At 41.2% G+C, this 14415-nt stretch overlaps 1 protein-coding gene across 3 annotated transcripts in view; it reads right to left on the minus strand.

The window, feature by feature from the left end:
- BRINP3 (BMP/retinoic acid inducible neural specific 3) overlaps positions 1 to 14415 on the minus strand; it is a 200321-nt gene that overhangs the window by 68825 nt on the left and 117081 nt on the right. For all 3 annotated transcript variants that reach the window (XM_053951027.1, XM_053951025.1, XM_053951026.1), the window contains one exon: positions 11324 to 11514. In XM_053951027.1, coding sequence (XP_053807002.1) covers positions 11324 to 11514 — 191 coding nt within the window. The remainder of the gene's footprint in view (positions 1 to 11323; positions 11515 to 14415) is intronic.

Consider the following 14415-nt stretch of genomic DNA (forward strand, 5'->3'; position numbering starts at 1 on the left):
TTACTTCCCACCCATTTATTCCCTCTGGTAAATGATTGTAACACATTTGCCCTTTCTGTCTCATTGGTACGGCCAACTCTCAATTTAGAGTTTTGCTGAACTCTTGTTTTTATGCAACTTGGTTCTTAGAGTGTTTTCCTGCCTCTTTGCAGACCTGCTACAGACCAGGCAGCTACAACTGATCTATAATTTAATCATTAAATCCCTATTAGTTGCTCAAGCCAAAGGGAATTTAGCTTTGCTAAATTTGTGTTACAGAAGAAAAGCAACTTAATACTGAAGCTTTAAACTTCATTTCATATGGCTGCTTCATTCATATGGAAAGTTCTGTCTGAGAACCTGGTGAGTCTCAATATTGTTATTTCATGAACAAAACTAGAAGAGATATTTTAATGTACAGAAGACTGCTCTTAAAATTAGGCTCTGAGGGCAGCGTTACCCAGGCTGACTGCTGAGCCCAGCTGGAAAATCCTTCACATCATCCTGATTCATGGGAACAGAAAGACCTATCAAATACCAAGACCGTTTCATTAAAACATACATGAATGTGTCCTACTATGGGTAGGAAAAAATATTTAGAATATAGAATATAGGATCTTGTCTGAAGGGTTTTATTCATTCCTTTCTGGTCCTCACATAGATGAGCCAATGGCAAGGGCAAAGAATGATGTATCATAAGGGTAAGTGCATTTCTTCCATCAAAAAAAAAGAGAAAAAGAGAGAGCCAGAGTTCCTATGAGCACAAGAATCTAGGGAAGGAGGAAAGTTCATAAGGAAAAGGAGGAAACCTATGAAAGGAAAGCAGGACTTATTGTCAGGACTGTGGAGCCCAGAGGAAGTGAAAGGACTTTGTTCTGCTCAGAACTGAAAGCAACTCCACCACCTGCAGGTTTTGCTTTGTTTCCAGGCAGATGAACATGTGAGGTAGCACATTCCTAGATACCCAGCTCCTTTCACAGTACTGTAGGTGAAAAGCCTTTTGACAAGAGCTGTTTTCTCAATTAAAGCTCTTATATATGTAAATATCTGGATTAAAGTCATATCTGCCACTGTATGTTTTCTTTATGCCCTTTTGCTATCAGAATGTTTATCTTGTATGTATGCACAATTATTTCTAAGCCATTGCACAGTGGTATCAGGGTAGAACTCTCAGGTCACACGCTACAGACTTGTCAGTTTGGGATATCTGCATCAAGGAAGGACAGATCATCCCCGATGTAAACCAATACCAAAGCACCAAAAGCAGACCAACACATTTTATTTTTTATGCCTGAAGGGACACAGGCTAATTACTTTATTATGGGCTCAGTATTGTTGTGAATGTTGTGTTTCAAACAGAGAACTGGAGTAGATTAAAGTATGACAGGAAAAATATTTTAATGGTCCTCTTCAAACCATTTTCTCTATTATCATCAAGGTTTTATCATCACCAAATTTTACACATTAAGAATTTCATGAAAAGCTGAAGAAAAAACATGGAATGATTTTTCATTTGTCAGAATATAGATAAACTTGGAGAAGATAAAATTAAATTTCGTTGTAAATTTACATATTATTTGGAGACATCCATATCCTCCATTTGATGGAATTATTATAAATGTTGGAAAAATATGGACTATTATAACCCTGACACAAAAGGATGTTTTTTATTGTTTCTTTTCATATTACTTTTAATAAAATTGAAAGGAAGAATATCCAAAGCCCATGAAATGTGTTAGCTATCTCTTGGGAATTAAAGGGTTAAATTGGGCCATGCAGGGAGAGGCCATGAACAATAGTTGGATAAATTGGGAAGATGGTAGTTGAGGCTCGCTTGTGGAAACCCTGATTTCAGCGACACCAACATGAATGAGCAGAAACTTCCTTGACATCAGTGTCGTTTATTCCTTGCATAAGGTCAGAACCTCACCATGAAAAATTAGAAACATTTTTTTATTTTGCTCACTGGATTCTGCTACAAAGCCTGTAGAACAACTTCCAACCTTTCAAGCATTAAAGATCTGAAAATAACGATCACTCCACAGTGTAGAAAGTCTCCTGGATGAATAATGAAACCTTTCTTAAACCCAGCTCTGCTTCACCATGTAGAGGCGTTATGTGCATTATCTTGTAAGAGATTAAATTATAGTTTTGCTGTCAGACATGCAAATTCTGCTGGAGCTCCGTGAGAAAGTTTACAAGGTAAAAATAACAGTGAAGTGCAGAAGACAGCAATGATATAACTCTCAGTGCCAGTTAGCTGTGAAGGATTCCCACACAAGGGATAATTTTTCACACTAAATGAATAGATCAAAGGGGATGATTGCAGATTGAACCATAAACCATAATAAAAAAAAAAATTAAAAAAAAAAAACATGCAAAAATGTATTCTAGCCAAAAATTCTCTCAGAAAAATAATATGAAAACTGAAAACTTTCCACAGCCTTTTACCATTGTCTAAGCTGATTTCTTCTGATGCAGAGTCTCTATTTGTCTGAGATATTCTTCCTAATCTGACCTCTGTTCATACAAGCTGTTGATACATGCTATCTCCTACTTCTGAGAGCTCAGAGGCAGGGAAATGTTCTGCGAATTTTATAGTCCTTGCTTGACATTCTCTGACCTGCTGGCAAGCAGTAGCTACCAATTAGAGGGTGGAGGACAGGCAGAGTGCTGAAACTTCCCAGCCCATACACAAGCCAGCCAGACTAAAGATCAAGTTGAAATCTGTACAAACCTTAGTGCCTCCAAATTCCTGCTGGAATGCTCTAACTGCACTCTTCAATATGTTCACTCTGGAGCTCTCAATACTAAAACCCTTCTCCGTCTTCTGGGTTTATTTACTTTAGTTTCACTTTTTTTACAGAGAAAAAAAAAAAAAAGAGTATGGAACATTTAAGGAACTGTAGTGTGAATTGTTTATAGGTTTTTGACAACCATGATGGCAAGTGTTGTGTGAGTGCTGTTAAGGTTTCTCATTTACATATGTATATTTATAGCCTGCTTGGGGTTTGGCAGTCTTTCTCTCCTTGGCTTTTTTTTTACTCTTCTCTCTTGACTAAACTCACAACTAATAGAAGAGCCCTTCAATTTGTTTTGTTCTATCACACAATGTATTCTATCCTATTCTGTTGTTTGGGTATTTTTTATTAAGTGGACAATAGTTATCCAAAATTTTTCCAAAATGCTTATCCAAGCATCTCTATTATGTGCTATTTTATTGTTCTGTGAAAGCATCTCACGCTGTGTTGCCAATGAACTGGAGATGCTGTAACTCCTTGCACTCGTGACTCCTCTGCACACGCTGCTGCAGAGGTAACAGAGTGCAGCTGAGATTGGAGGCTGCAAAGTGTCTTAGGTTGGAAATGGGATTTTGTATTCCATCCCCATCTGTTAGAGCAGTTATCTTCTGTTCATTGGGCAGTTTTCTTTTTCTTTCCCACAGCCAATCCTCCCTCCAGGAGATCTCTTCTGTTCATGGCCAGTGAGTGTCCCTGCATGGCTGAGAAAATTCCATCATCCCATGGGGAGATGCTCCACCCTGGGGGAGGAGCCAAGCATTCCTACCTGGATACAATCTGACCTTGGAACACCACAGCAGCCTTTGCCCACTGCATTCCCAGAGGAGCAGCTTTCTTCTCCACTGCATTCCCAGAGGAGCAGCTTTCTTCTCCACTGCATTCCCAGAGGAGCAGCTTTCTGCCCCACTGCATTCCCAGAGGAGCAGCTTTCTTCTCCACTGCATTCCCAGAGGAGCAGCTTTCTTCTCCACTGCATTCCCAGAGGAAGCCCAGGCCCATCTCCAGCAGCCCTGGAGCTTCAGAGGAAAACTCCAGCCTTGTCCAGGATCCCTGCTCCAGCAGAAGCACAGCTGGCACTGCAGGAGGGCTGAGCCACCATGGAATGGGACTGCTGCCACCACCCTGACACACATGGGGTCAGCTCCTATTCTGACTCTGTCAGTGGTTTTCTGTACTATTGCATTTGTATTTTTATTTTTCCTAGTACAGAACTGTTATTCCTACTCCCATATCTTTGCCTGAGAGCTCTTTAATTTCAAAATTATAATAATTCAGAGGGAGGGTTTACATTTTCCATTTCAAGGAAGGCTCCTGCCTTCCTTAGCAGACACCTGTCTGTTCAAACCAAGACACTAAGACACATCTTTAATGAGTGTCTGGTGCTGCAGCTGCTGTGATGGACTGTGGCAGTGATGCTGCTGAGTGAGCACTGAGAGGAATCAGTGAAATGTTACTGCCTTCACTTCCTGCTCTGGGTTTGGAATTGCAGCATCCCAGACTGGTTTGGGTGGGAAGCCCATTCCATCCCACCCCTGCCATGGGCAGGGACACCTTCCACTAGCCCAGGTTGCTCCCAGCCCTGTCCAGCCTGGCCTTGGACACTGCCAGGGATCCAGGGGCAGCCACAGCTTCTCTGGGCACCCTGTGCCAGGGCCTCAGCACCCTCACAGACAGAAATTTCTTCCCAATATCCCATCTAACCCTGCCCTCCTCAGCTTAAAGCAATTTTTCCTTCTCCCATCTCCTTGTCCTTGTGAGAAGTTCCTTTCCAGCCTTCTTAAAGTCCCCTTTAGATATTTTAGGTTCCCCCCATCCTTTTCTCTCACCCTCTGAAATATTGAGGGCCAGATTCTTACTGGAATTGTGCTCAAGAACTGACCTTTCAGAGAAAACAGCCCTGGATATTCAGTTTAATTAAAACTCAACTGTACAAATGAATTAAAGGTTTTTTTTTTTTTTTTTTTAATATCATCACCTTAAATAAGATGTGGAAATAGATCCCCAACCTTTCACTTTGTATATTCTTAAAATTAGTGAACAGTGCACACGTAGCAGTCACAAGATACCTTGCTGTGAATTTAATCCAAGGATCTCCAACAGTTTCCATGTAAAAAAAGTATAAAACCTCAGGTATTTTATTTTTATAGTGACACCAACACAAATCTCATCCTGTGCAGTAGAAGATGGCATGGAGACTTCTTAACTACCTTTGGGTGATGCCCAAAATCTAATTGCAGGTCCCAGTCCTTCTGGTAAGATAAAATAATGACCCAAATTTAAATTTAAAATTCATTCCTAGCCACATTAACAGCAAGCTGGGTTTGTGAAACTCTTAATATTGAGTGAGATTTCTAAAGAGACCTGCAGAAGTATTCAATTCTCACATAAATTTCAGGGAAGAAAAACCTTCAAGATCACAATTCTTGTATATTTCCTAATTTTTAACTCCCCCTTGGAGTTATGTCAAGCTTTGGTCTTGTATGAAGGCAGTCTGATCTTTTAGGGTAGTGGAGAACTTGGCGTTTCATAATGGTCCTGAGCACCTGTCCATGGAAATCTGTCCTGTGGATTTTCCTTGACATTCCTAAGCCGTGTCACCAAACCTACACAACAGGGAAACCCCAAATTTTTTATAAGGATCGATAATTCCTGGCTCTTAATCTTATGGATTGTTGCAATTAAATTTATATTTATATTTCATTTCTTCAATGGAATCAATAAAACCCTGCTATCATAGGACTTTCCAAAACAATGTTTCTAACTGTGATTTTATACTTTAAAGCTGTTGCTGGGCAATTTTTTTTCCCAGTCTTTGGTCCTTTACAAGGTTTCACAGCTGTACAGTCTTAAATTCCACCCACAAACTGAATGGATAAAGTGAGGCCAAGAAGGGTTCGAGATCTAGATTTCAAAAGCTTCCCCAAAACTGGCTGTTTATACTAAACTGTGCAAACTGTTAAGATTTAGAATTTGCCAGAAATCTGACAAAAGCTCAAGGCTTTATAGTATTTTAGCACTTCTACTTTTGATTACGGCAATTACTCGAATTCTCAGAAAAACAGATGCAAATAGGAGGTATAAAGGAAAAAAAATTGAACCAAGCAAGCTTTTTCAAACAAAAAAAAAGAAAACAGAAAAAAAAAAGGTCTGTATTTCAGTCTGAGTTTTGAGTGAGAAATTAATTTCATTACACTTAAGTTTCCTCTCTAACAGCCCACCATGAGTCATTCATGGGTTAATTATAGATAATCAGAGATAGTTACCACCACAATAGAACACTGTTCTTTGTAATGTAAACTTCTCAGATAAAACCAAATGTTTAAATCTCTCATAGCAAAGAAAAAGAAAAGTGGTTTGGGGAAAGTAAAAAGCAAATTGCACAATAAAATTTAATTGGAATTACAGGGCACGTTCTCAGGGATGTTTATTCTTTCTCACTCAGATGGAATAAATGGGCTGTAAATAGCTGTAAATAGCTGGTGGAAAATTCAATTTATGCATCTGTTCTGCTGTTGCCTCCTGTTCCTTTGTTGCACTGTGGCTGTCCCAGAACTGTTTGGACCCTACAATAACACCTCTGCTGTAGTCACCTGGCCCAGCTCCCACAGAAGGAGGTGTATTCTGGGATGGAGCACAATATCCTCCAAGAGACACCTATGGAACAGCCTCATTTCATTAATGGCAATGCTATAACATAACTGCGTTTATAATTTTGCAGAATGCAGTGAGACTATTCAGTAATATTTAATTTACCGTGCAGCCAAGGTGGTTTTTTTTTGTGTTCTGCACAACTGTTTGGACTCATTGCAGAAGTTTGTTAGGGACAGTGCTGGAATTACAGCTTGTAGCAAACTGGAATCGTGGTCATCTGAGAGGAGCACGCTGCTGTCTCCCAGAGCTGGGGCTCAGGAAGCAGAGTGAAACCCAGATGTACAGAAATCCAGATGTTGGTGGCACAGCCCTCTGCCACCCACCCACAAAATCTCTAATGTGCTGTAGGAACGTGGCCACACCACCTGGGCCAGCTCAGCAGGGTCATTCTGCCAGTGGGCAGTGACAGGACATGGGGAAAATTGCTGCCTTTATCCTCTGCATTCTGCTGCCTTTATCCTCTGCATTCTGCTGCCCTTATTTGCATTCTGCTCCCACAGCTGGGCAGGGTTTTATTAGACAAGAGCCCCATCACCCTAATAGGTTGTTAATAAGGAGAACCAACAGCCATCCGTGCAGCTGAAGAGAGGTTTTGGTAGGAAAATGCCTCTAAAATGAGCGTGCCAAGAAAGTGATGTTGGACGTGTCATATTTCAAACACAACAGGCTGTATGTTCATGTAAATGTTATGCAAATGAGACACAGCCCTCAGGCACCTGGTGAGGTTCCAGAGAGGCCCTGGAGGCTCCAAACTGTTGATTTAGCACATGAGCCTTAGCACTTGCACTAAAATCCATGTGCTAAAATCACATTGAAAGAATGCATGTGTCAGGGACTTTGAAATATATTAAATATTGATAGAAGCTATCGGCTCTTCCCATGGACATTTTGATTTCCAGTCAGAAAATGTTGCCACGGGATGATGTTACCTCTTTTAATGTAGAATAAACAGTGGATTGTCTGCATGATTAATGCAAAGCCTCCATCAGCAGCAGCCTCAATGCTACTTCTAAGGATAATTACGTCACAGGTAGCAGGAGAAACAAAAAAATTACAAGAAAGGACGCAGAATTAATGTAGTAATTTGTTTAGAAGATACATCACGTGTGGATAAAAATTATCTCTTTTTTTTTAGGAGATAATATGCAATTTTTGACGTAGAAATAGAGAAAAAAAGAGGTGTGGGAGTGATGTGGTCTAACCTGAAAAGGGATGCTTATACCAATGTGGGCGAAAAAAAGAAGGAACATGAATTGGCTTTGTTTGTGGGGGGTTGTGTGGTTTTGGGAGAAAGAAATTGTATTTGCAATCTCTCTTCTCAAATAATATTTTAGAGGTGTCCCAGCCATCAAGATAGCTGTCTCTGAGCACTGCAATCAGAAAATATGTAGAGGTGCAAGCAGTTGTGCTATTTTTTCCTAACTCCTGCTGCAGTTCCAGACTGCCCATCGTCACAGGAAATGTGACAAACAATAAGTCAAATAGCAAAGCAAATTATTCCTGCTCATTTCGAAGCCCCAAACTCGAGGAACTTGAATGGCAGATTTCATTTGTGCATCACAATACTCTGATTTAACTGCAAATGTCAGGGCTTTTGATTTGTGTTTTAAGTATTCTCTGTTCCATATCATATTCAGATATGCACTCCCAACAGGGCAGTTGTGTTCTTCCTAGTAAGAGCATGAGTTATATGAAATATTTTTGATACTTCAGCTCTCTCTTCTTAAAATATAAACAACTCTCTTGTTAGTATGGTAGAGTCTAGAATACTGCATATGAAAAAAGCCATCCAAAATTAATAAAAAATGACAGTATCAAATACTAACTAGGTCCTGAACATGATTTGTTGTTGTTGTTGTTGCTAATTAGTCAGCAATCAAAATGATTGCTGAGAAAACTTCTAATACTACTTCAGAATTCTAGGGATTTCTCAAGCTGTTGTAATACCTTTCTCTTGGATTTCTTTGATGCTGGTCAAAAGGGAGTTATGCCAAGCTGTGAGACCTTTCCTTGGGCTCCCTTGGCAAACCCCTCATGCAGAGGAAGGCTTTGAGCAGAGCTGTGGTGAGCACGCCAGACAGAGGAAGTGCTGGTGTTGGAAATGATACAATTTTAACATTTTTAACCAACTTTGGTCCAGGGGGGTTGTTTGTCATTGCCCAGGAGAAAGGAATTAAAATTTCTTTTCAAAAGACTCTGTTGCCTGGGCAAGGCCTGGTGATTTAACATCTACAGCCTGGAAGCAGCACATGAGGATCAAATTAGAATTGAAGGTGAAGGGATCAATACCCACAGGAAACCAAATATTGAGAATTGTGTAATTTAGGACCACTGAACACCAAACCAATTAATTTCTCTGGGTTTTGTCTGTATAAGTGTGTGAAAAGTCTAGTAAAGAGCCATGTGTGATGAAGTTATCTACTTTGCAACACGTGGATGAAATTATTTCTGTTCCACATCCTGGCCAGAACAACATCCTGTCCAGAACAAAGTAATGCCTTAATTCTCTAAAATGATGCTGCTGAGTTTTTGTTTTTCCTGCAGTTTTGGTGACACTGGCACTTGAAAAGCTGCTCAGGAATCCATGGTGTAACAAGCACTGGGGTCACTCCTCCCTGCAGCAGCACAGGAGGGGAGGCTGTGATGGCCACCCTGGTCCCCAGGTCCTTCTAGGTGTCACTTCTGCCAAGCCAGCCCTCAAGATGGGACAGAGATCTGGTTCAGCAGCTGTATGGAAAGTACTCTAACTCAGATGTCAGGATGTATGTTTTAATGAAAAATCTGCAAATGTGCTACTTACACCCTGGATCTAAAACTTTACTTGATGGTTTTCCAATTTAAAAACAGCAGTCTTTCAAAAACCTATGCATATAGAACAAAAAAAAAATGCTTTCCTTGGCATTCTGTGCTTCTGTGTTTCAACAGAAACAGGTTTTTTGTTCAATTAAGTGTTCTGACAGTAGAAATTTGTCATGCAAATGTTCCCAGCCTCTCAATGAAAGTGGTGAGAGAAGCCAGGGTTTCATCTATCAGCACTGGTGCATCTGATGTGAGAACCATTTCCTGGAGGCTCCTGCCGTCAATTAACCAAGTGAGATTTGCTGGTGGACTAACATCTCGTTTGCATCCACCTTAGCAGGAGGCTGGAGAGAAAGCTTTCATTTGTACTGTTGGTAGAAATCTTTGGACATGCAGAAGGTTCACTCTGTAAATTGTAGGTGGGCAGGGTTGAATTTTGCATTGTAACACAAATTTTCTTTAAAATATTTCAGTGGCTGGAAAGGGCAGATTTCTTTCAGGCAGTGTTTTGTCTCTACACTTCTATGTTCTGTCACTTGAGTTACCACTGGTTGCAGTCATCAATATTTTCACATAAAAGGAATTTTTGCATGTGGAGGGGGCCTGGTTTTAAGGTAGCTGTACATCTACATAATAAACAGTCAGGCTGTGAAGGTAAGTCACATCTGAGGGATGGGTGATACCGTGGTCTGCAGCAAGAATCAGAGAATTCAACCATCAAGGTTGAAAAGACCTCCCAAGAACATCAACCTTCAAACCACTCTGTCAATTAATCCACATCTCATCCACTCACTTCTTGAACACCTCCAAGGAGGGGGACTTCACCATTGCCCTGGAGAGCCCCTTACAATGCCTCACCACACTTTAAGTGAAGGAAGTGTTCCTCAAATCCATCCTGAACCTATCCAGAAACAACCTGAGGCCATTTCCCCTTGTCCATCACTAGCTGCCTGGGAGAAGACTCCAATCCCACCTTGCCACAACCTCCCAATCCAGTCCTTCCTCCAAGACCAGGTGATGAGATGGGCAGCCCCAAGCAAACCCTGGGTTTGTTCTGCTGCACTCCCAGCTCAACTCTGGCACCGGCAGATGACCAGCCCTGAGCTGGGCTGGGCTGAGCTGCCATGGCACCATTCTGGGATGGATGGGACTTTGGAAATATCCTCCAGAGACCAGCAGCCAAACTGAACATGTGCCATGAAGCCACAAATTCATGTTGTATCCTTCTCCCAGTAAAGGCACTTCCAGGGAAGTACATTTATATTTGCTTGAGTAACAGCTAAGGCAGCTGGGAATTGCATTTGGTTTCACGTGTCTTTAACGAAGATCTTGGTTACCAGTGGAAGGATCCAATGAGCAGAAGGGATCCTAAATCACATCTTAAATCAAGAGCTTCACAATTACTGCACATTTAACTGCAAGTTACAATTTTGTTTGCCCTTCAAAGCTGGAAATAAACTGGGAGAGGCTATTTCAAATGAGTAACATAAGATTAGAGATCTCCTCAGGAGGACAGTTATTGCTTTATGTCCTACCTGGGGCACTGATCTTGGCCAAACATCCTCCAGTGCTAGGAGGGACCTGCAGCAATCAGCACAGAGGGTGTTTCGACTGACAAACTGTGCTAAAACTAGTTCCTAACAGAAAATAGTACATCTCTGTAAAGCTGTAGAGCCAAGAGCTCCAAAGTGTTCCAAAGATCATTTAAAAAAAAAAAATATTTCAAGCACAGGAGTACAATAACTATATCTAAAATAAATAAATAAATATTAAAAAAATAAAAAGGGAAGACAAAGAAAGAAGCGTGAGAAATATAAATCTGTCTGTAAGTGGAGTTACTGATCACACATGTTCATGAGGCTGTCCCAAGGACCAAAAACTTCTGTACCAATCAAACTGTGTATTATTCATCACTAATATCTCTAGTACATCTTTATATCCTTTTCGACACTAGCACCTTCTTTATAAATCAAATTCTTTGATTTGGGCAAAAAAAACCGAATAAAACTGGTTATTTTGCTAACAATTACCAATCAAACCACACTTCCTGGAGGAGCTGGTGAAGCTGGGATCTCCCCTGGAGCTGTCCCTACCTTGATGGCGGTGGAGGCGATCTGGATGTGGTGCAGCCGGCGCAGGGTGCTGTCCCTGTCGATGAAGTAGGAGGCTGCCAGCTGGTGCAGGGTCTCCAGGGTCACCACGGAGCTGTTGGCGCTGGGGTCGCTCCCTTCTGACCTCTTGCTCAGCTTCCGTTTGTCCACAAAAATTGTGAGCGACTCCTCTCCTGGGCAGGGGAAGAGAAGCCCCAGCAGGCATCAGCAATGTGCAACAATAAGGAGAGACTTTGTAAATGTTCAACTTGAAGAACATACAAAATATGTTTATTTCCAAGGTCACTTAATGCAGTCATTCTGTAGTGTTCTATGTTGGCATAAAAGAAAATGAAACCAGTGTAATACTTGAGATGTTTGTTTGTTTCCTTCTCTCAGAGCTGATTTTAGAAGAAAGGCACCTTGTTACACCTTGTTATGAGCAACCATGTGCTTTCTAATCAATTCAGCAGTGCCTGAAATCTGATAGAACAGTTGCTTTGAACGAAATTTTTGTAACTGAATAATGTGAGGGTTTCAGAAAGTTGGTGCTTTTCCAAAAGAAAATAGAAGCTCCAGCATCTTGTGTTGTGGATTTCTCACTTCCTGTCTCTCTATAGAGACGTTAATACTGTTGAATTCAGAAATTTTAATTTCTGTAAGATTATTGAAACCCAAAAATCTGACTTGCTTAACTGAGTGAGTTCTTAGGAACATTTCCAGAACACACCAACTGATACTGTTTTCCATGTTTATTGTCTAGTTCATGGATATATTTTCCTGTGTTTCAGGCTAAGCAAGAATTCATTCATTTAGTAAAGTGTTTAGGCAAGACTCATTACATCACAAAGCAAATTGGAAAAGTAATTTCTGGACCCAGTATTTTCTTCTATGCAATTTATGTCCAGAATAAATTGGACAGAAGTAAATTTCCTCACTCTCTGAGCATGTGTTTGGTAACCTGCATTCTTCAGCATTTAGCTCAACAATTGATTAATAATGTCATTATACCCGGATTTTAGGTGCTGAACAACTCCACTGAGTGCCTTTTCCTAGCTCCTGGAAAGGAAGTTACCCTGCTAAGGTCTGACTTGCCACTTGTGCTACTTTCACTGCTCACCCATCTGCTGCAGTGGCACTGTGCCCGTTCAGAGGATAACAACTTCAGATGGGATTACATGCCAAAAAAGTAATAGCTCTAGGATAAAAATCCAGGCTGAAAACATGACATCATCTTCAAAGGGAGCTAATCTTGGTGGTGAGCAATGCTAAGTGAGGAACGTGTGCCTCCGTGCAGGAGATCACATCTGCTGGCAAATTTTGACCCACAAAATTTGTCTTTGGTTAATACGAGCACACTCCTTGCTCTCCAATATATAATATGTGTTTCCCAATCTCTCAGAAATTCAGAGGATAGTCAAGCCCTTCAGACCTTACACAGGCAAAACTGGCATTACACAGGAGCTTTTTATCTAATTAGACCTGCAGGGCTTGTCCAGAATATTCCTTTTGTCCTGGAAGGGACAGGTGGCTGTTCCAGCTGGAGCTTACCTCAGTTTCCACCACTACATTTATGCTTCTCCTCCTACAGTTTCCTAATGGGTCATTATTTTGTCCATGAAGTCCTCAATGCAAGGATTAATTGCCTGAAGCTCCAAAGAACCAGGAATTAAAACAGCCTCCTTAAGTACGAGGATTTCCCCACCCAATTATTTAATTTTTCTTCTGTAATATGTAGACAAAGGTTCACAACTGCCATGAGGAGGGAACTGGGAAAGTACAGCAAACTCTAATGACCTGTCCCCTGAGAGAAATCTGCCATCAGAACCTGCTCTAGGTTCCAGCTTTGCTGGCATTCAACTGTGCCCATGCAATAAAACCTGCCATGCAACTCCAGCCAGGAGGAAAGATATTTCTGGGATGAAAAGCAATGGAGTGAGCTGAGGTTTGAGCCAGGGGCCATGGATTTTGTGCAGCTGTTTGTGGAGCTGCAAAGACATGGTTTAGAACAGATATTAGGAAGAAATTCTTCCCAGTGTGTGGTGAGGCCCTGGCACAGGGTGCTCAGAGAAGCTGTGGCTGCCCCTGGATCCCTGGAAGTGTCCATGGCCAGGTTGGACAGGGCTTGGAGCAACCCAGCCCAAAGATGCTTTCCAGCCCAGACCATTTCTGGTTCTGTGGTATCAGAGAAGACATCAGAACTCAGAGGGTGAATATTGTGCCGGCGACCAGTTCAGGCTGCACAGATCTAGGTGCAAAATTTTACTAGGAGCTTTCTCACCATGTTTTCCCCCTTTCCAAAGATCTGAGGTAGTTTATTTAGATTAAAGTGGCTTTTGCAAGGTCAACCACCTTTTCACAGAAAATATAATGAATTGTAAAAGCAAAGAAAACAAGGACTTAAAGCTGCAGAAAATCTCTGGAAAAGATAAAAAAATAAGTTTTTTGAGGTTCTTTGTGTTTCTTTATCACAAATTATATTATTATTTAAGCAGAGTTTGTTGAGTTTTGTTCACATCCAAAAAAATCTCAGGCATTTTCCCATTTCCCAAGCAGACAGTGGAACTGCAACAAAAACTACCATTTCAAAAACAAACAAACAAACCTTGAAAAAGGACAGGGATGTGTATTGTGATGCTTTAATTTGATTAGAACATCTCAGGAGAAGAATGTTTGGACCATGTCAGAGCTATCATGTCATCCTATTTGCCTTGTACTGCTTGACACTTTCCATGGCAGTGGCTGGTGGGTGTGTTCTGGCAGGCAGGATCCCCTGGCACCCCAAGCCCTGCAAGCTCTGTCCCTGATGCCTGAGGTTTTAGCTTTTATATTTTTCAAATTCTGAACTGCCTAAGCATGTAGTTCTGGGCTTCATATCAAGGGATAGTAGCTTCACAGAGCAGGGAGACAAAACAATTCCTTCTCCAGCTGGGGACCAAGGACAAAAGATCCAGATCTCAGGCCCAAGAGCACAAACAACGTGGGCTGGAGAGAGGAAAACAAGCAGGATGGGACTGCATGGGCTAAAGCTGGAATTGGACAATGAACTCCAATGTGCAAATGGAGCAGAACTGATAAAAGTGAGAGACCCCGTG

This window comes from Vidua chalybeata, chromosome 9, assembly GCF_026979565.1.
Source record: "Vidua chalybeata isolate OUT-0048 chromosome 9, bVidCha1 merged haplotype, whole genome shotgun sequence".
Lineage (NCBI taxonomy): Eukaryota > Metazoa > Chordata > Aves > Passeriformes > Viduidae > Vidua > Vidua chalybeata.